This window comes from Quercus suber, unplaced genomic scaffold (genome assembly GCF_002906115.3).
Source record: "Quercus suber isolate HL8 unplaced genomic scaffold, Cork oak 2.0 scaffold_15, whole genome shotgun sequence".
Taxonomy (NCBI): Eukaryota; Viridiplantae; Streptophyta; class Magnoliopsida; order Fagales; family Fagaceae; genus Quercus; species Quercus suber.
The window spans coordinates 1,675,818-1,697,501 of record NW_027069480.1 but is presented as its reverse complement, the minus strand read 5'-3'; the positions used below and the strand labels follow the sequence as shown (position 1 = coordinate 1,697,501).

Genomic DNA, 21,684 nt, shown 5'->3' with positions numbered 1-21,684 from the left:
CACTATTCACAGGTGCATTCGCTCTTTTTAATATAGGTAATAGAAATTACTTGTAAAACTTGGAGAATCCTTCTCCTCTCATCGGAGCTCTCCCTCCCTCACTAGGCGAGTATTCTCTGTCATTAGAGTTCCCTTTACGACCTATCCCTCCCCTTCAAGGGGCCGATATGGATAAGGAGTTACTTGATAGTTTGAAAAATAAAGATGTACAAGAAGAAATGGAAGAATGCCCGACAAGGTTTAAAAATACTTAGGATGGTGCCGAATAGACAAGTACAGACAACTTCCCCTCACAACGATTGAGTTATCTTGGTTTCAACTTCTTTTTGAAGAACTACACATTTTCCTTCTTCAACCCCCACTTATCTGGTATGATAAATTTAGCTCAAATCGTCTTTGTTCAAGCCCCATTTTGCATGAACACATGAAGCAATTAGAGGTTGACTATCACGTTGTTTGTAAGAAAGTTGTCCTTGAATAAAGAATGACTTGCTATCTTAACAGTGTGGACCAAATTGCCTGTGTGTTCACCAAGAGCTACACAGGCACACAATTTAAGCTTTTCAAATCCGAGCACATGGTTCATGAGTCATGACCAAACTCACGAACCATGAGCTTGCAGAGTGATAAGTAGTAATTATAGGGTCATAACAAGGATCATGGAACTAATGCAAACATCAAGAATCATGTAGATCCTAGTCAACGATCATTATGTGGGGGTTAATATAAGGAGTCAATTGTGTAGCCACACTTATTGTATAATTTGAATTTGAATATTTGTTGTAAATACATCCTTAAGAAAAAGAGACGTGATGTACATTTTTTTTAAGTATATATGGGCAAGCTATTTCATGGCTTGTAAGCCCATTTCACAATCTTTGTATTATTTTATCCTTTCCCTAGTACAACATGAGAGTGACTATATATACAATATTATGTCCAAAATCAAATTGTAGATAGTATATCTATGAAGAAACTTAAGATAATGGAAAAGGAGGTTAGGCTAGCTACAGAAGGAAGCTCGGTTATTGATGTCTAGGTTCTTCAATCACACTAGTCTAAAATTCTGAATTTTGAGCATTTTGGGGTGATTCTTTAGCCATACTTTGCATTTGAATTTGACTTGCTTCAATCGGGCCTCTTGTTCTTTCTTCTCTTCTCTTAGATAGTCCTTTAAACCAACTTTTTATTGCTGATTCCACATCTTCAAATTTGATCTTTTTGATCGTGCTACCCATCTTCATGCGGTGAGAAAATATTTTAAAACAAGTAAATAGAAAAGAATGAGGATTTCATATGTCAGGTGAAGCTTCTATATTGTTACAAAAATAAAGCATGTGTGTGTATATCTAACCTGGGTCACAATAGCATACAAAGGCAAAGTACTATAGCTGCATAGCACTTGAACAGTCAACCTGCATAACGAAACTATTACCTTAGCATGTTAACGATGGGACACAAAAACATGGGCTAGCAAAAGAAAATATGTTCCTCATTCTCCCTTATCTCCAGAGTTTTACCCAACAATAAGTCTTGGGATGATGAAGCCCAATTTGTCCATGATGCATGAATTGAATCCATATGTGAACTGCAGGTGAGTAAATTTTACGATTGTATTAGATCATATGCCTTCGGAATTTCATGTGCAAGTATACTATTAGGTAACTGGCCGATATATGTTTACTCACCAAGATCCAGAAGAAGAACCCAATCTCAAATGAATTCTGAAACAAAATGAAGTGAATTAAGGTGAGAACAAGAGCAGGGCTACTAAACCAAAAGTAATCATCTGAAGGCTTCACTGGTGGTGCTGCTTCATGCACTTCATGATTGTCTCTCTTCGTTTCTGTCACCTGTAGTTGTGCTTCATGATCATGTATGTTCCTCTCTACTACTACCTCCTGAGCCAAACGGGTGATGATGTGCTGTAACTTAGCACCCACAAGAAGTAGCAGCTATCACCCCAAACAAGTAAAACATGAGTCTAATTATATGTCAGTCCATAATATAATTTAGTATCAATAAAAATTTAATAAATTTCCAACGGAAATCAACCTAAACCACTTACAATCAATGGCAAAAAGGACAACCAAAAATACGTGTTCCATCCTGCTTTCATGTTTAACTTAGACACAAGTAAAACGTGAAATTGCAATTGGAAATGAGGTGTATCAATTATGATATAAGGAAATTACCTGCCACATTCAGCAGCAAAAAAACCACAACAAACAGCCACAGGTACCAGCTGCAGTTGACAGTGTTTATGTAAAAATTCACTTTCCATCCTGGAAGACTGTTCAATAATTAGATTTAAGCTGTATCTTTAAGTGTTACCTTACACCGATAACTTTTTTGAAATCAACTGCAAGTGTCTGCATCATATGATGGTGAAAATTATATTCAGGGTCATCAGGGTAGTGTTTCTGCAGGGAGAAAACAAAAGTAATTAGCGGATGAAACAAACAATATAGACACACAAAATTTGGTATGTAGAAATGATGAAAACTTAACCTTGATGAATCCTTGTCGCATTGCTTTGTAGTCTGACTTGGTGACAGAGCCATAAAATTGTTTGAATAATGATATCTACCAATAAACATATAACTGAATGTCACCACATTTGAGATAATTAAGGTTAAGTTTACCCTTCTATTTCAGGTGTAAAATAACTGGACACCACATGCACGGTAAAGATATGAGAATTAATTAATTCATATACATCTTTAGATGTATTATATTTAAAAGGAAAAATTTATGTTTATTTTTAGGTGTAAAAATAAATGACAACTATTAAAATGCTTTAGAACATTTATAAAGTTCGGAGAAATTTTTTAAAATAAAACAGATTATCTTCTAAACTCATTATGGTCACGCATGCAAGAGTTTCTCACTAGTATCTGATGGCATGGACATCAAGAATTTTAGAGTACATATCTATGCTTCTTAGTACGAGACTAGCTTTCTTTGAGTTCATCCAATTAATGAAAGGAAAAGACAAACACAGATTACTCAAGATTGATAATTTGTAAATTTCATTATTCCATGAATAGGTTTCAATCTTACCATCCAACTAACAACTGCTGCCTTTCTCCAATATCCAGCTCCACGTTTATTCAAGAAATCTTGGTGATCAGTATCATGAACATAAGCGTCGTTGCCACCTGTTAGAGCTGCACAAATTATTAAATTCATGCATACGTTCCAAAACAAACCAAAATATTTACAAAGATCATTTATAATTTTTTTGAAAATTCCGATTTACATTACCCTTCTTTGATTCAATTTCTTTCCTAATAGAATCCTCCCAGGACTTCCATTGGCGTATCTACATATTTAGAAGAAAAACTTCGGAAATTATGAAAGACTAGAGATATAGTTAGGTATTTGTCCGATTTCCACAAACAATGCAGACTTCAAACTAGTTACATCATGAACAAAAGCCACGAAATTAAAACATATAATGCAATGAAATTGGAGGTTAGGATCATCAATGCATTACCCTGGCTGCTCCAAGAGTCATTATAGTGACACAGAAGATTACATGAACAACTGCCAATACAAAGATGAAAATGTGTAGTTGGTGTAATGCTTCCAATGGTAACAATGGAGCTTTTCCCTGGTCAAGAGAGAGAGAACCACCAGTGATATAACTATAAATCAATTGAATATAAGCTGGTCTATTAGATAGCATATTTGTACAAATGTTTCTTTAGTGGAAGAATCCAGTCCTTTTTCTATCTATAAACATCATTCTTTCATTCCTATTGTTATTAAGCAACCCATCCATAAATTGTTTCTGTATTTTCTAATGATTACATGGACTAGTCCAAGACTTTCCATATCTCCATTGTATGGCTACGTAGTGTATGGGTTGCATATTCTTAATGTTCTTTCTCATTCATGCATGCATGAATAATTAGTGTGTTACAAATATATTAAGTCCAGGCCTACTGCTTCAATATCTGCTTGCGCCACCGCCATATATGGAAAAACGTAGTAGCGTTTGTTCCAGTTAGATGCAAACTCTTAAATCCATAAAAGCATTTTTTGAATTTAGAATGAAAAACTCTTGAACAGGGGTATAGTCATGAATTTTTGCTTGGGAGGCCAAGGTAAAACTATCATTTTGATTTGCAATTCAACGAAAAACTCAAAGTACCATATATTTATAACACAAGATTATTGATAGAATTTTTTTGTCGGTGTAATTCTATAGCACTAAGATATCAAAATACTAACAAGTTAATCGACCAATTGAGCATCTTAAGTATTTTTTTTCTTGAGTTTCTCCTATTCTTTTGAAAAACCATAAGTCCATAATATTCATAGAAATCAAATATAAGTATACAACAAAACTACAAAAGAAGAAGACAAATTAAGAAGAAGTTGGTATTTCTCAATATTTGCTTAGCTTTAAATAAGAAAACTCTTTGTTAAGGAAGATGGAGAAACTAATGAAAATGTGATTATGTGAGAGCATCCCATGGAACAGTTAATGAAGAGTAACTAAAGAGAGAGCACCAAGTGATGAGAAGAGTCTTTTTAGTGGTTTTTAAGTGGAAAGAGATATTGTAATAGTTTTGAGAAAGTGCAAAACTTAAGTACAATATCTTAAGTATAATACATTAGGTTCTTCAATTAAATTCAAGTATATGTTTATCATGACCAATAAAATACAAATAATGTTATTATTTTTAAGGACAATTAAATTCAATACATATGATTTTAATCAGGTAATCTGCTATACTACACCTTAGTTTTTCCTTTCACAAAAATTGAATAACTAAAAACTAAAAAATATGGATGTGACTATCATGCTTTAGAGAAGAAAGTAAAAGACAAAAGGAGTTAATTTTTATGATTGCATAGTTGGGATTTGGGGTGGGAAGAATTTTATGAGTGAAGTGTTGGATGGGGGCCAATATTTTAATCTTGTGGGGGCCAACTCTTAACTCAAAATGATTCTAGCCTAATTTTATCTATAATTAGAGAGGTTTTAAAAAAATTTGGAGGGGGCATGGCCCCCCAATGCATAAGGTGGCTCCGCCCCTGCTCTTGAATCCACCAAAAATAAAGGAAACTTCAATGTTTTTATTACTTCAATTTTATTGATAGCAAATTGTTACTTCAACCACAGTTGTTGTATTACACGTACCAATTTTTACTTGTACTTTGGCAATACCCTAGTTATTGCTACCTACATAGAGAGGAAACTCCTATGTTACTGCTGATATAGAATAATTATTCACACCATGATAGAACTGTTAAATTTACATGATTCAATTAAGAAATGATTCAATTACATATGTACAAGTATATAGTATGCCAAGGACCTTATAGTTCAATTGAAACTTCTTGGTATTTTTAACAAAGATATTTATGTTTTAAATTTGTTCCCTTCCCAACTAAGGAATTATATATATATATATATATATATAATTTCTAGTGACCTCTACTTCATTACCCCTTATATCTCCTGGAATTTAATTACAGGCAGTTAAGAAGTGATGAAAAATTATGTATAAAAAAATACTTGAAATCGGACTATCATATACCTCATGTAGGCAATGCCCTGAATTAGTATCTTCAAACAAAAGTCGTTGTGGATTGTTTGTAGCTGGATTAGAGTAATGCTCGGTACCATTGGGGTGAACAATGTACCTCTTCTTACATGGAAGCATGAAATTTGAAAGATGAGTTGGTATGCATATGCGACTTATCAAGCTTTGAAAGACTGTTAGTAGAAGGGAAATGAACCCTAAAAGCATCAGTTCTGTAAACAAACGTCAGAAGTACATTGATTAGGGTTGAACATAATCTTGTGTCTTATTTTTGTGTTCTACTTAATGCCCCATTAATCACAACTTTTCACTTCTTCTTTTTTTCCTTATAAAATACTCAAAGTTTAAATTAGAAAAAAAAAAATATATATATATATATATGACAAGTTGTTATTGATGAAATATAAAGTAAAACACAAAAATTAAAACAAGATTTGTATTCGATCAGGATTAGCTAAAAAAAAACTAGTCATGTTCTGTTGAATATACATGGTAAAATGTTAAGTCTATGAGAGAGAGAGAGAGAGAGAGCACCTTCCTTTAATTTTTGTAATGCTGCATATAGTTCATCTTGTTTTTTACGTTTCAAGAACTGAAATGAAAAGCAACACATGTACATCAAACAGAAAAAGAAGAAATTAATTTTGTTTTCCGTAATCAGAGGAAAGATGCTCATCAAACATACTTAGTAATTAACTTTCGTTGTTTGCTAATCAAACACACAAAATCTCACTATATATTTCTCTTTTTTTTCCCCCTAGAATTTTGACCAGTCTATGCTATGGTCTTCTACACCTGTATGCATGGTTATGATGTGCCCTCTCCGTTCAATTTTTTTTTTTTTCCCTCAATATTCATTTAGGATTATTATTCTTTTAGAATTTGAAATTGTTCCTCTTCTTTAGCATTCACGAAAAGCTACGAGTTTTGTATTATACAATTTGAAAAGGATATCAGAATAAAGGTCTATGTTTTATATTAGTAGTTAAGGATTCTCAAAAACAACGGATTGTGTGTACTGTGTAGAGAGGTTTTCGCAGGGTTGGGGATTCAAAATATTGTTTTTAGCCTTAGAGTTTTCATGAATTTCACACTTTGTTTCTAAATTTTAATAATTTTTTTTTTCTTAACTATTTAAGGTTTGTTTGAGATCCACTTATTTTGCTGAAATTGAAAATTTTTTGTTAAAAGTACTGTAAATAAAAGTAAAAGTTAGCTGAAATAGTACAGTAAGACTCATGAATATAATCAAAAAGTGTAATAGGGCCCATGAATAGTAGCAAAAATAAACTAAATAGTAAAATAAACTAAATAGTAAAATAAACTGATTTTTTAATTTATAGCCAAATACACACTTTAAAGAGATTTTTTTCAATAATTTATGGATGACAAATTGACTTTTTACAATAATATAGGGATGAAAAACATTTTAATTAAATTGAGCATTGATAAGTATAACCCCCTCAATAGTTTAAGATCTAGAACAAATTTACTAGGTAGCTACTTTTTTGTTTTAGTGATTTTGTTTTTCTTGAAACATGAAAAGAAAAATTTTACTAGATAGCTATTTTTAAAAATAATGAAAAAAAGATTTTGTTTAGTTGGTGCTTCAGCACTCAATGATATATTCCAGTTCTTGACTAAACTCTCATTTGAGAAATTAATAAACCCATTCATAGATTTGACAAATGCATAACAACCAAATAAAATTTTGGTTCGAAATTCAATTGGATTATCAAAATTGATCATGAATAAAGCAAGGTGTACGTAGGTCCATGAAAGAAAATTTGGCTAAATGTATTTCCCAGTCAAAGGCCAGAAAATTAATGACTAGATACATAGTTACTCCATAACCATGAGCACTGTAAGAATGAAGATTCTAGAGGGTGATTCAAGAGATTTTTATTCATACCTTTCCAAGTCGATGCAGAGTGCGCTCCACGCATAAAGATATGAGAACGATAATGAAGCAGACGGTGGCAACTACCCAGGTGGGCGTATATACTAGGGACTCTGTGTGTTCCAATGCCATGTCTTGCTAACACAGTGGACAACATATGATAGTGTTGAACTTAAAGCATAAGAAAGATGGTTGCTCATGTTGATGTTGGGAAGCAAAGAATAGAATATGCAAAAGCTAAAATGGAGCAGAATATATATATTCAACTAGTGGAAGTTAATATATTGGTGACCACTCTACGTAACGCACAGAATCTACCATGTCGGAAAGGAAAACTGTTTGCCAAACCATTTGCCAAACAACAAAACAATCTATGGGACCACCACTTTTGCTTTAGTTTTAAGTTTAGAATTATATTTTTATAAACAAAGACCAAACAATCTATTCTATTGAAAAACACAAAAACACAAGCTCTAATCCCTAATCATAAATACAAAACCTTGTGATGAAAGAGTCCATACCCAAACCTTCAAACCAAAGCCCAAACACGAAAACTTTGTAATGCAAAATCGAAAACCACAAAATCCAATCCCGGAACACGAAAACTTGTAATGTAAAATCTCAAACTTTAAGACCCAAACCCCACACCCCAAAACTTGTACGCAATGTGAAAACCCAAATACGAAACTTATAATGAAAGAGCCCAATCCTTGGGCCGCATAACACAAACCCAGAATCTAAAAATACCTATAACGCACACAAAAAATAAAAGGCACTAACGCGCACTTTTTGTGTGAAGACAATTCATAAGTACAAAATTCTTGTAAGATGAAAGGAGGGTAAGGGAAAGGGTTCAATTCTCTAGAGAAAACTTCATAAATATATACTTAAATTAAGTTTGAGTAGAATTTTTATTTTATATATATATATATATACACATATCACTATTAGTCCTCTTGTCCACTTCTGTTACTTTCTTTGCTTATATATCTAATGGAGTAAATTTATATTACCCATCCAATTCATTCAAGTCTAATGTGTGAGAAAATATGTTTGTATCAAAATATAAAAACTGAAAAGAGAGAGTGATATATATATATATATATATATATAGAGAGAGAGAGAGAGAGAGAGAGAGAGAGAGAGAGAGAGAGAGAGAGAGAGAGAGAGAGAGATATGAGGCAAATAATTACTGTAGCAGACCGTTGCATGATAAAATATAAATAAAAATCTTGAAACGAATTCTGTTATAACTTTAATTTACTCAAAAAAAAAATGTTATAACTAATTATGAATGGTTCATGTTTTGGCTCAATATGCCAAAAAATATTAATTCTCATGTAACTTAAATAGAAGAAAATTCATTCATAATTGAGTCTGCTTTGGCTCATAATGTCTCATTTTTATCTTCTTAATAAAGTTACGATATTCTTATTATATATATATATATATATATTCTGGATGTCTGACATCATCCTCCAAAGCATTCTATAAGCTTTGGGTTGGCCAAATTCATTAGAAATGGCTTTGAGCCAATTTTAGGGTTAAATATTTAAATCTCGTAATCCGTTTTAAATTTAAAATAGTTTTACATGGACCTTTCCTATTCCTTCTATGCCGTAGGGTTAAAACCAAAAAATATTTGTTGTTTTCCTGATGTTTTCTCACATTTTCAATAAAACCTTCTCTTAATAGTATTTTAACAACGTTTTCGGTAATGTTAGTAGATGGTATTCGAATTGTTCATTTTCTATTCATGTCAGCATTGCGTATAGAAGTTATTATATAACTTCTCCGGCTATACTGTGGACCATATTGCAAAAATCATATTAATCATTTCCTATCCGCACTTTGATTAATTTTCTACTCATATTAAAGCCTTGGATGTCTAGTTTAAAATAAAATTAATTATAGTCTAAACTAAAACTCCCTCTATATATTTTATGAGACATGAACAAAAGAATGGAGAAATGACATTTTCTAGTATCAGGTTCAGGATAATTTTGAGCACTTTTTAAATTGTTTTCACTTTTGACTCTTAAAAGGGGAATATTTTCCAGAAAAGGAAAATATTTTCAAGTGTTTGGTTGTATTATGAAAATTGTTGTGGAAAATATTTTCGTGTGTTTGGTTCTATTAGGAAAATGCTATTTTCCGGCAACAACCACACAACAACAACAACAACAAAAAATTGATTCCGGAGACAACAACAACAACAACAAAAAAATTGATTCCGGCGACAACAACAACAACACTACAACAAAATGTATTTTTAGTGACGAAAATTAGTGAGGAAATATTTTTCGTCACTAAAAATACAGCTTTAGTGACGAAATATGAATTTCGTCACTAATAATGAAAAAAATTATAACATTTAGTGACGAAAAATAAATTTCGTCGCTATTGTGATATGAAAAATGGGTGCTAGTAGAGGGAAACTTTGGCGCGAGTTTAATTAATCTATAGTGACGAAATATTTCGTCGCTAAACGTTTAAATTTTTAGTGACGAAATATTTCGTCACTGTAGGTATTACTGTGGATAGTATTAGTGACGAAAATCCTTTCGTCACTATAAAGAAGAACTAGCGACGAAAAATATTCGTCACTAAAAATAATAATAGTTTTGCACTTATATGTTTTTAGTAAATTTTTAGTGACGAAATATTTCGTCACTGTAGGTATTACTGTGGATAATATTAGTGACGAAAATCCTTTCCTCACTATAAGGAAGAATTAGCGACGAAAAATATTCGTCACTAAAAATAATAATAGTTTTGCACTTATATGTTTTTAGTGACGAAATCATAATTCGTCACTAAAAGTATGATTTAGCGACGAAATATGAATTTCGTCACTAAAAATCTTAACAAAGCCCGGTCTTTAGTGACGAAACTGAAATTCATCACTAAAGACTTAAAAGCCTAAAAGACCACAAACATTTCAATACCCAAAACAATTCAACTCTGAGCCATTTCAGTCCAAAAAAAAAAAAAACCAAGAGCCATTTCGGTCAAAACCAAAAAAACGCAAACTGTCGCCGATGAGCTCTCACCGTCGCTAATGAGCTCAAACCATCGCCGATGAGCTCTCATCGTCGCCGATGAGCTCAGACCGTCGCCGATGAGCTCAGACCGTCGCCAATGAGCTCAGACCGTCGCCGATGAGCTGTCATGGTCGTCGATGAGCTCAGACCGTCGCCGATGAGCTCAGACCGTCGCCAATGAGCTCAGACCGTCGCCGATGAGCTCAGACCGTCGCTGATTAAGCTTAACGGCGACGATTCAGCTCACCGTTACGACGATTCAGGTCCGTTGTGACGATTTTGGTCGCCGATCGTTGGCGACGATTCACTCACCTTTGGCGACGCTTCATCCTTCAATCGATCTGAGCACAAACCCAGCGAACCATTCGCAACGATTCACAACTGACACTTCGCCTTCCTCTGCATCGGTGACACTTTGCCTTCCCTTCGCGCCGGCGACGCTTCGCCTCCCCTTCGCGCCGGCAACGCTTCGCCTCCCCTTCGCGCCGGCGACGGTTCGTTCTCTCTCTCTTTGTGCTATAAATGTCTATGAGCTAGGCCTATGGTTAATGGGTTTTTCAGGGTTTTGATTTTTTTTTTTCTTTCTCTTTTATGTTTGTTTTTTGGTGCAGTAAAATCTTCATTGGAGGCTTAGCCAAGGACACCACCTACGGTAAGAGAGAGCATTCTATTCTTTTCTATGATTCTCTTGATGGGTTCTCTGTTTCTCTTGATGGGTTTTTTTGAATCTGTAATGTGGGGGGGGGGGGGTTTGCTATTGTTGTTGTGTGTGAAAAGTTACTGTTTTTGCATGTTTGTTTCTGTTGATGGGTATTGTTTGAACGTTTGATATATTATATATATGATGTAGTTCTTGTTGGTATTTGACTGAGTTTAGAAACCTTGTTGGTATTTGACTGAATTCTTGTTTGCATTGTAGTTTCTTTATTGCAGTGATAATTATTAATTTTTTTTTTTTTGGGTGGATAATTGTTGAGGTGTTTGATTGTGATGTGTGTAATGAATTTGAATTTTGGACCAGGTTGAGATCAAAAGAACCATTCCTAAAGGTTTTGCTTCTACACAAGCAAATGATATCAAAACAAAGAAAATTTTTGTTGGTGGGATTCCAACTACAGTCAGTGAAGGTCTGATGATTGAACTTTTAGCATTTGATTAAAATTTGTTGTTGTTGTAACTAGATGATGGGTTTGTGCTTAAGCTTAAGTACTGAGTTAATTTTGGTTGGGATTTTTTTTTTGGTGGGTTATCCATTTCTTAGTAAACTAAAAGTTTTTTTTTTTTGCCTTTTGTATATGGGCTAAAGCTAACTAAAAGTTATCTTTCTTTTATCTCCAGCTCTCTTTCTCTTTTGTGGCTGAAGAAATTGTGAGGAACAAGGTGAAGAACACAAGTTAACTTTGAATTTTTTCTGAAAGTTGTAAACTTAGCTTGAGCAAAATAAGTAAATTCTAGTTAAAAATTTATAAAACTTTATACTTGTGATGTTGGAAATTGGATTTGTGATGGTATGTTGTATTGGAGCAAGCGGGTGGCTTGCATGATGTTATAAGGTAGTTTAAACTAATATTTGGAGTGTATTACATTTCTTGCAAATGTGAATAACTATGCTTGTTTAGACGTGATAAATAGTATTTTATTTGATGTCAATACTTGTAAGCATTATAGTTGTGATGTTTGTGATTGGTTTTGTGGTGAGTTGTTGTGTTGAAGTAAGCGAGTGGCTTGCATAGTGTTATAAGGTAGTTTAAATTCATATTGGGAGTGTTTTTAGTTTTTTGCAAATTTGAATGGACTTTGTTGATTAGATGTGACGAATAGTACTTTAATTGATTTCAATACTTGTAAATACTTTATACTTGTGATGTTTGTGATTGGTTTTGTGGTGAGTTGTTGTGTTGAAGTAAGCGGGTGGCTTGCATGATGCTATAAGGTTGTTTAAATTTATATTGGGAGTGTATATTTGTGTGTAATGTATATTTGTTTAAGTATTAATATAGACTTATGCATTCATGAATGAGATGGAACTTTATCTAAGTAGACTTGTGCATTCATAAAAGCCAACATTTGGGCTCCCCTTGCAAACATTTACCTTTTTAGCCCCAACACTCAAAAGGGAATATATATTAAAAAAATTCCTAGAATCATTTAGCACTAGCTAAATATATATATCACAACATGAAAATTTGATTACCAAATGTACTTATACATTAGCATTGAGTACTGTATCTATATTTAAGAATGCAATGAAGGTAATTTGTAATGGATATTTGGATGTCATTATGTGAACGAAAGCATATTTATTTGAGTTTTGTTGACTGGAAATCAACCATGTTATACATGCATTGGCACAATAATATATATTGAAGAGACAGATATATAATTTTTTTTTTTACATATAAGGGAGTATATATGATCCAAATTTTCTTTTTCAGTTGCTTTTCCTTTTGCTTTTCTTTTAGCAATTTCCAACAACATTTATGAGGAGCAAGGGTTATGATGATGCTCTTACTTATAGGGGTGGTTCAACTTCAAGTTAAAACACCTTTTAGTTAGTACTTTATTTGTTTTCTACAATTTATACATTAGGAGTTGTGATTTTAATTTATTGGTGAGGTTACTCTTAATGCATTGTTAGAAATGTTTCTTATAACATAGTTAATGTTTTTATTTTACGATTTTAACAAAGTATTGTTTTTATATTTGTGCAGATTTCTTATTGGTGGCTTTTAGGGGATTTACTTTTGGCATTACTTGAAGACATATGAGAACATCTTCCGTTAGTTCTAAAATAGGATTTAGGTAGAGTTATTGTATGTATTGCAAACAATTATTGTATGGAAGGAGTTTGAATTGGATACTTGTTTTATTTTTTACTTGTGGAATGTATGGATCTTTTTTTTATAAATGTGGTGTTGAAATAAATGTGTTATTCAAATGTGAGGCTTTAATAATGTAATGACAGGTTACAGGTTAATATCAAAGTCATGAAAAAAATAAAAACAAAAAATAAGTTTTAGTGACGAATTTTTTTGTCAAAAATATAGTAATAAAAAATTGTTTTAGTAACGAAAATTTTCATCACTATATGTGCCTAGATTTTCCTAAAAATAGTTTTAGTGACGAATTTTTTCGTCACTATATGTACCCGAACATAGTTTTAGTGACGAAATATTTTCGTCACTGAATAGTGTTTTTAGTGAGGAAAACATTTAGTGACGAAACTTTTTCGTCACTAAAAGTTAAAAAAAAAAAAAATCAAATCGGACTTTTAGTGACGAAATTTTTCGTCACCAAGACTTTTAGTGACGGGGCTACAGTGACGAAATGAGTTTCGTCACTAAAAGTCCAATTTCGTCACTAAAGGTCCTTAGTGACAAAAAATTGGACTTTTAGTGACGAATTGTTTCGTCACTAAAAATACATTTTGTTGTAGTGCAAATTGATTCCGGCAACAACAACAACACAACAATAACAACAACAACAAAAAATTGATTCCGGCAACAACAACAACACAACAACAACAACAACAACAACATCATCCGGCAACAACAGCACAACAACAACAACACAACGCAGATTCCGGCAACAACAACGCAAATTCCAGCAACAACGCAAACCGAGTCGTCGACGAGATCGAGGAAGAGAGAGCGATGGGTCGCCGGCTTTGGTTCTGGGTTTGGGTCGAGCGATGGGTCGCCGGCTCTGGTTCTGGGTTTGGGTCGAGCGATGGGTCGTCTAGGTCTGGCGATGGGTCGAGCGATGGGTCGTCTGGGTCGAGCGATGGGTCGTGGCGGTGGGTCGCCGGCTCTGGCTCTGGGTTCGTGGGTCGCTCCGTTTCTTCCTTCCTCTCTCTCTGTTTCTTCCTCTCTCTCTCTCTCTCTCCAGAAACACTTTGAAGTGAAAATAGGTACTGAAAATGATTTCCGTTGGGTAACGGAAAATTTGGAAGTGATTTTCCGGAAAATAAAATTTTCCGGAACAGCCAAACACGCGAAAATGTGGAAAACCATTTTCGGAAATGATTTACTCCCAATTCAAACACAACCTTAGTCGGTAAAAAATGTGGTAAATACACATTTTCTCATGTGTCCCTTATGTTTATACTCACCAATACGTACGGCAACTTTCATAAAACGTATATATCATTTTCGGGGTAAAAATTTGGCAGCATTTCATCTTATATATTTTTGCATTGGAAATCGAAGAGAGTTTTGTAATTGGTGCAGCAGGGGGTATCGGCGGAAACTTCCTTGGCCACTTGAGAAGCAATCGTTCATGAGCTAGCGTTACGTCCCAAGCGACCAACTTGGTTGGTCCATTCTAAAAACTTTTAATATTTCCAAGTTGTCGGCTAGTTTAAAAAGATCTCTCTCTCACGAGAGCTTCTCTCTCTAGTTGAGAGTCTTTCCTCTACTCTTTGTTTTCTTTTGCCTTCCTTTTGCTTTATCACCCTACACTCTAACCCATAAACCTTCTTATCTTTCCCCTTTTTTCCTTATCTTTCAGTGCTCTTGTCTTTGTTTTTCCTACCACCTGTCTTGTTGTTTCTTGTTTTTTATGTCTTTCCCCTATACCCTGTTGAAATCATCCACAAGGCCAGACAAGTTTTCACCTTTTCCTTGTCTTCTTTCTTCTTAACTATTCTGACTTCTCTTTTTCCTTTTTTTTCTTCGTCTATCCTTCTTGGTGTCTCTTTTGCCTCTGTCCCCTTCAGAGGATCTTTTACTTTGTCTGTTCTTGCTATGGAGGACCCTTCTGTCATAAGAGATTTTACGTGGACTGAGAGCAGTGGGTCAAATGCTAGTGCTGAGCCATTCACTGATGATTCAGACGGGTCCTCTCAGAATAGTGATGATCTGGATGCCCCGTTTGCAAGACACGGACCGTTGCTTGAGGTTGATCCTGATTCTGTACACATGCAACGACTTTTTTGGAGTCATTGTGCAATGGGGTTTGTTTTAGACTACAGAAAGTTTTCAGTTGCTTATCTTCAACACTTGATTCGATCTGCATGGAGGCTACGAGGTGAAATTACTGTGGTAGGGAGGGACTCCTTCTTTTATTTGATCCATTTTGATTGCTTGGAAGATCTGGAGCACATGTGTTTGGAGGGTCCCTAGTCCATTGATGGTGCATTTCTAGTGCTTGAGAAATGGCGGCCTAAAATGGTAATGAGTAAATTACATCTGAATTTTGTGTCAATTTGGGTTCAACTTCATGGTTTGCCTTTGGAATATCAACACCCAGAGTTAGCTGAAAGAATGGGCCAAATGATTGGGCCAGTTGAGAAAATTGATTGGGAGGATAAACTACCTAGGAACATCAGGTTTATGCGTTTGAAGGTAGGGCTTAATCCATGGATGCCAGTAGTTTCGGGATTCATGCTTCGTTTGGATGATGGAACTCGGACATGGATTCAGTGTCGATATGAGCGAGTACACAAACTCTATACAAGGTGTGGTCTCATTGGACATACTAGAAGTCAGTGTAGTGAAAGTATGGATGAGGTGAAGCGTATACTTATTCGTCAGAGACATAGAATTTAACATTTATTTCAGGTTCCTTTTGCTTATGACTCCTTTGAACCCTATTTCCACAACGAGTTGAGGGCCTATTTTAACAAAAGGAGGAGTTGGACTAATAGAGCAAGGTTTGAAAATGTGGAAACTGAGCATCCATCTTAGGATCATCCTATCGCTGCCTCTGTTAACCATGCACCAAATATCCCCCCTGTTTCTACACCCAACCAGAGTACCTCTGTGTCTCATGCACAACAATCTGCTCCTTCCCACCAAGACTTTGTACATGCAACTCTTAATTCAGCTATCCACTCTCTGTCTCTGAATGGAGGTTCTGGGCCGCCCACACCAGCTTCTCCTAGACCTGATTCTCCAAACCCTTCTCCTAATACACAATCACTACCTCCCAATGATACTAATCCAGTGTATAACCCTCCCACTTCCATGCCAACCAACCAAGGGGGTTAAACTAATAGCACTTTACACTGGACATGGGTCAATGAAGCAAGACCTTTTATGACAAATGGGGAGCTAAGAGAGATATCAGAGTCTTCTTCAGCAACAAAAAGTGACTTTGAGACTGTTATCATGTTTAATCTAGATAGACTAAATGAGGATCAGCCTGACTAGTTACGTGGGGCTGCATGGGAGTGTGATCAAATCCCAGACTCTCCTGAGGGACTTATTGACAATTTGGTTAGCAGGGTGGATAGGGACAGACTGAGGGATGAAGTTGAAATTCCTAGTAATGGGTCTAATTTGAGTGAGTCCAATGTCTTGGCCTAAGGCCAAAACCCAAACCAATCCTTTCTTAGCCTACAGGTTGAAACTACACAAGCCCAAGTTGTCAGTCTTGATACGGGTTTAGAGGCCCTAAGGACATCAGAGATTGCTGAATCGGAACAGAGTTTAGCCTCTCCTACTTCAGCTAGGTCTGAACCTGGGTTTTTAAGCTGCTCATCGTGTGATCAGGGGAGGGGTTATATGTGTGGCCCTTCGAGGAAGAGATTTGGGTCTGAGCTTGGAAGGCTTGGGAGGAACATCCGTCAGAGATTGATTTGTGTATGTTTCCACAAAGAAGGTATCACTCATCCTTATTTTATTAATCAGAATTGTTCCTTTTCTTGTCATTATATGCATGTTGAAGTATCCCTGTGTAATCCAAAGGGTTGTTGGGAAGCTAACCCAAAACAGCTTCCCCAACAACAATGAGGATCATGAGTTGGAACTGTAGAGGTTTGGGCAAATCCTCTGCAGTTCTTCAATGCAAGAAAAAAGCCCTTGAGTTAAAACCTGATATTTTATTTCTCATGGAGACCCTGTTAGCTAGTGGTAAAGGTCAGGGCGTGTGGCATAAGTGTGGATTTTCTGAGGGGTGGGAGGTTCTTAAAGTGGGTTTTAGTGGTGGCCTTATTCTTGCCTGGTTGCCTAGACAAAGTCTTCAAATTATCTATGACTCACAGAATTTTATTCATATAAATTTGCTGGATAATAGAGGATTCCCTCTTTCGATCACTTTTGTTTATGGACATCCTGAACATGCAAAGAGAAGAGAAGTGTGGCAACAATTAAGACAATTGAAGCAACATGCTCATCCTTGTTGGCTCTGTATTGAGGACTTCAACCAAATCCTTTCAAGAGAAGAGAAATTATCTTTTAAGAATGGGAATATTGTTGGAGCAAATGATTTTCAGCAGGTACTTAGTGATTTGCTGTTGTGTGATTTAAGTGCCTCAAGACAGAGATTTACATGGATGAATAAGAGAGAGGATGAGGATTTTGTCATGGAAAGATTGGATAGAGCTTTTGGTAGTGTGGAATGGGTTAACAAATATCCACTTTACTCACTAAAAAACCTTCCAATTGTTAAATCTGATCATGGTCTAATTATATTGGACCTTGAGTTTCAAACACCTTTTAGGAAACGACCCTTTAGCTTTGAGCTCATGTGGTTGACTCATGCTGGTTGCAAGGAGATGGTGCACCGTGATTGGGAGTTGCATTCCACAGGGTCTAGAGCTAATTAATTGAGGAACAAACTTGTCAATGTTAAGAAAATGGCCTTAGAATGGAATAGGAATGTTTTTGGAAGGGTGGAGGTCGAAATAAGGAGGAAACAAAATCAGTTACAACATCTTCAAGATTCAATTGTGACTAATGATGATGTTAGGAGGGAGAGAGTCTGTCGTGAGGAGCTTGAGGAACTTCTAGATAGAGAGGAGTTGATGTGGGCTCAGAAAGCTAGAACAAACTGGTTTCTAGATGGGGATAGGAACACAAGATATTTTCAGACGGTGGCTAGGCAAAGAAGATCAAAGAATAGAATAATTCAAATTAAGGATGATGAGGGGAATTTAACTAACAATGCTGAGGAGATTGAAAATATTTTCCTTGCATCCTTCGAAAGAAGCTTTAGGGGAAACAACTCTCTATCTGTGGAAAATATCATTCAAGAGCTCCATGGACTTCCTATCCCTATTCTTACTAAAAATCAGCTTCAGCTTCTAAATATAGGCATATCAAACCTTGAGAACGAAGAGGCAGTTTTCTAGATGAGTCCTTACAAAGCACCTGGACCTGATGGCATCCTTGTCTTCTTTTTCCAAAATTTTTGGGGGATTGTCAAGACTGATGTGTGCAATGTTGTCCAAGCTTTTTTTCACTCTGGCTCCTTCCTTAAGATCCTTAATCAAACCTTCATAACTCTCATTCCCAAAATTCCTAACCCGGAAGAGGTTTCTCATTTTAGGCCAATCAGTTTGTGCAATGTGTTCTATAAAATTATTTCAAGGGTCCTTGTTAATAGACTGAAGCCTATCATGGATAGCATTATCACTCCTTACCAAAATGCTTTCATTAAAGGTAGGAATATTTCTGATAATATCCTTTTGGCACATGAAATTATTGATGTGGTTAGGAAGAAGAGGGGGAGGAGAGATAGGTTTGGAGTTTTGAAAATTGACATGTCCAAAGCTTATGATAGAGTCAATTGGAATTTTTTGAAGGCGGTCCTCACCATTATGAACTTTGATTCCAAATGGATTAATTGGATTATGGAGTGTGTATCTTCAGTAGAGTATACCTTATTGTTAAACGGATGTATGTCAAGGTCCTTTAAGCCATCCCAAGGTTTAAGACAAGGAGACCTTTTATCTCCTTATCTTTTCCTTTTATGTGCCAATATTCTTTCCATTTCTTTAACTCAAGCTAAGGCTCTTAGGAAAATCAAAGGAATCAAAGTTGGTAGGAGTGGTCTCTCATTCTCCCATTTACTATTTGCTGATGATTCTTTGTTGTTTTTTAGAAAGGATAACAATTCTATTCAAAATCTTCAGCGCATTTTGAAATGGTATTGTTCCATTTCGGGTCAATCCATCAACTTGGACAAATCAGATGTGTTTTGCTCACCAAACATGCCTATGGAGGAGCAAATATGCCTTGGCAGAACTCTTCAAGTCAATCTGGTTCAACATCCCAGCAAGTACCTGGGTGTTCAATTCAAGCTGAGAGGTAATAGAATTGTTGATTTTCAGTTTCTCATTGATAAACTTAAAGCAAAACTTCAAGGATGGAAGATGAAACTCCTTTCTCCAGCTGGTAGAACAACATTAATAGCCTCTGTCCTGCAATCCCTTCCTTTATATTCGTTTTCATGCTTAAAGTTCCTGACCATGTTTGCAACAAAATGGATTCTATTGTCCATGCATTCTGGTGGGGTCATGAACATGGGGAAAAGAAGCTTCATTCACTTAATTGGGATAGGATCAGTCAACCTAAGGGGAGAGGTGGGTTGGGTATTAAGAAATTCAAGTACATGAATCAAACTATGCTGAATAAACAATACTGGAGAATTTCTCATAATCCCCAATCCCTACTAGCTAGAACCTTTAAGGCCAGGTATTTTCCTACCCATTCTATTCATGACTATAGGTCTAAGCCTCATCACTCTTGGGTTTAGAGAAATATCATGAAACAGGAAAACCAAGTTCTAAGAGAAGGAAAGTGGAGAGTTGGAGATGGGTACAATATTCCTCTCAATCATAGGTACTAGTTTCCTCATTCAACTCTGAATCTATCACAGCATCATCTACCTACAGGTACTAGGGGGGGATTTGATTGACCACAATACTAGAAGTTGGAAAGTGGACTTGGTTAGAAGACTGTATCCGTTTTCCCAAGCCTTGAAAATCAAATTCCAATTTCTAAGACTAATTCTGTGCAGGATAAGCTTCTCTGGAGGTTCTCTAAGAATGGGGAATACCAAGTAAGGAAAGCTTATGAGCTTTTAACTAGAACTGATGCAAGCCACCCTCGATACTTTCAAGCTAATATGGGATGGTGGAGAACCTTGTGGAAGATCAAAGTGCCTCTGAAAATTAGTACTTTCATCTGGAAACTACTCCACAACTGTCTTCCTACTTTTCTTCATCTTCATGCCAGAGGTATATCTTCTACAAAATTATGTCCACTGTGCAATAAGGAGGAAGAGAGTCATACTCACCTTTTTCTTCATTGCCCTTTTGCAAGAGCTTGTTGGCACGGGTCTACTTTGAATTTACACACAACTGAATTCATCAATTTATTTGTGCAGCAATGGTTGAAGCTTTTACTTTCAAGAGATATTCAGATTGGTTCAGATACTATGAATGTTTTGCAGGATGTTTTTGTTACTCTTTGGACACTTTGGACCTACAGGAACAGGGTGGTTCATCAAGGACTGATCCCAAATCTAGTGGAAGTTATTTTAACAGCTCAAAAATTCTCTTGCAGGTACAGGGATTCTCTCTCAAGATGCAGCACCTCAATAGACATAGAAGGCAGATGCACCAGATCAGAGGGGCAATCTGCAGCAGGGGACTGGCAGCTAATTATCAAGATTGCAGGAGCTAGAAGTAAGAGACCATATAGATATGGTACTGCTTATGAAGCTCTAACAACTCAGGGAGAAAGGGTATTTTTTGGAGTGAATAGTAGCACTGCTAGAACATCAATGGGGGCACTGTTGGGAGCTGTTGTTGAAGCTGGTATGGCAGCAAAGGATCAAGGTTTTCACCATGTTTTGTATCTCATGGACAGCAGGAAACTTTTGCAGACTTTCAAGAGGAAAGTAGCACTGGATTGGCTTGATAGTACTAGGCTAGCTGATCTGAGTTTTTTTGTCTAATACTAGTTTTCATTGTGATATGCTTTGTGTTCCCCATGTGGTTGTTAAAGAGTCTTGGACTGTAGCTAAAGTGGCAACCCGTGAGCCAATTCATTTTTGTTGGGTTTCTCCAGTTGTTGCTGGTATGATGTAACCCGTACTGTGTATATATGTTTTTCTCCCTTGAATGGTATGGAAAAAAAAAAAATTTAAGTTATCGAACTTATTTTAAGGTATTCTCAACCTCAAATATTTGCAAATGAGACGTGGTTGAAAGCTTGTGATGCCAATTCTCTATTTTGGCTCTGGTTTTGCTCAAATTTTCTCTATTTTAGGGAGTTATGAGCATGGTTTTCAGACTCAGACTGTTCAAAGAACTGAAAAAAAAAGAAAAAAAAAAAGAAAAAAGAAAAAGAAAGGTTTAATAAGGTTTTTAAGGTCGGATCGAGGTTCAACCAAGGTCGAACCGTTGTGACGCCAAAATTAATTTAATATTATTTAAAATACAAATAAA

The 21,684-nt window shown here is 35.6% G+C and overlaps 4 protein-coding genes and 1 long non-coding RNA gene across 6 annotated transcripts; 4 read left to right on the top strand and 1 right to left on the bottom strand.

Moving 5' to 3' along the window:
* Positions 1-528: 528 nt before the first annotated feature.
* Positions 529-7,617, bottom strand: LOC112024092 (MLO-like protein 13). Of its 2 annotated transcripts, none has more exons than XM_065781768.1 (14): positions 7,474-7,617; positions 6,096-6,153; positions 5,556-5,773; positions 3,500-3,616; positions 3,268-3,325; positions 3,064-3,170; positions 2,512-2,586; positions 2,335-2,423; positions 2,196-2,245; positions 2,069-2,109; positions 1,689-1,955; positions 1,521-1,588; positions 1,355-1,415; positions 529-1,238 (listed from the first exon to the last, which is right to left on the bottom strand). In XM_065781768.1, the coding sequence occupies exons 1-14, from the start codon at positions 7,591-7,593 to the stop codon at positions 1,059-1,061; spliced, it is 1,509 nt and encodes a 502-aa protein (XP_065637840.1). In that variant the 5' UTR covers positions 7,594-7,617; the 3' UTR covers positions 529-1,058. The 2 variants fall into 2 exon arrangements, with proteins under 2 accessions (XP_065637840.1, XP_065637844.1); XM_065781772.1 differs by having other exon boundaries at positions 3,064-3,161.
* Positions 7,618-10,418: 2,801 nt separating this feature from the next.
* On the top strand, positions 10,419-13,413 carry LOC112004443 (uncharacterized). The gene is made up of 5 exons (XR_010632296.1): positions 10,419-10,999; positions 11,117-11,157; positions 11,527-11,632; positions 11,844-11,885; positions 13,217-13,413. It is a non-coding gene; the product is annotated as an uncharacterized LOC112004443 (long non-coding RNA).
* Positions 13,414-15,673: 2,260 nt separating this feature from the next.
* On the top strand, positions 15,674-16,495 carry LOC136071239 (uncharacterized protein At4g02000-like). Its single transcript, XM_065782294.1, has 2 exons — positions 15,674-16,015; positions 16,193-16,495. Exons 1-2 carry the CDS (start codon positions 15,674-15,676, stop codon positions 16,493-16,495), a joined length of 645 nt encoding a protein of 214 aa, XP_065638366.1.
* Positions 16,496-17,235: 740 nt separating this feature from the next.
* Positions 17,236-18,054, top strand: LOC112004444 (uncharacterized). Its single transcript, XM_024036691.2, has one exon. It carries the CDS (start codon positions 17,236-17,238, stop codon positions 18,052-18,054), a length of 819 nt encoding a protein of 272 aa, XP_023892459.2.
* A 30-nt stretch (positions 18,055-18,084) lies between these two features.
* LOC112004445 (uncharacterized) lies at positions 18,085-18,579 on the top strand. The gene has a single exon (XM_024036692.1). The coding sequence runs from the start codon at positions 18,085-18,087 to the stop codon at positions 18,577-18,579; it is 495 nt and encodes a 164-aa protein (XP_023892460.1).
* The last annotated feature ends 3,105 nt before the right edge of the window (positions 18,580-21,684 follow it).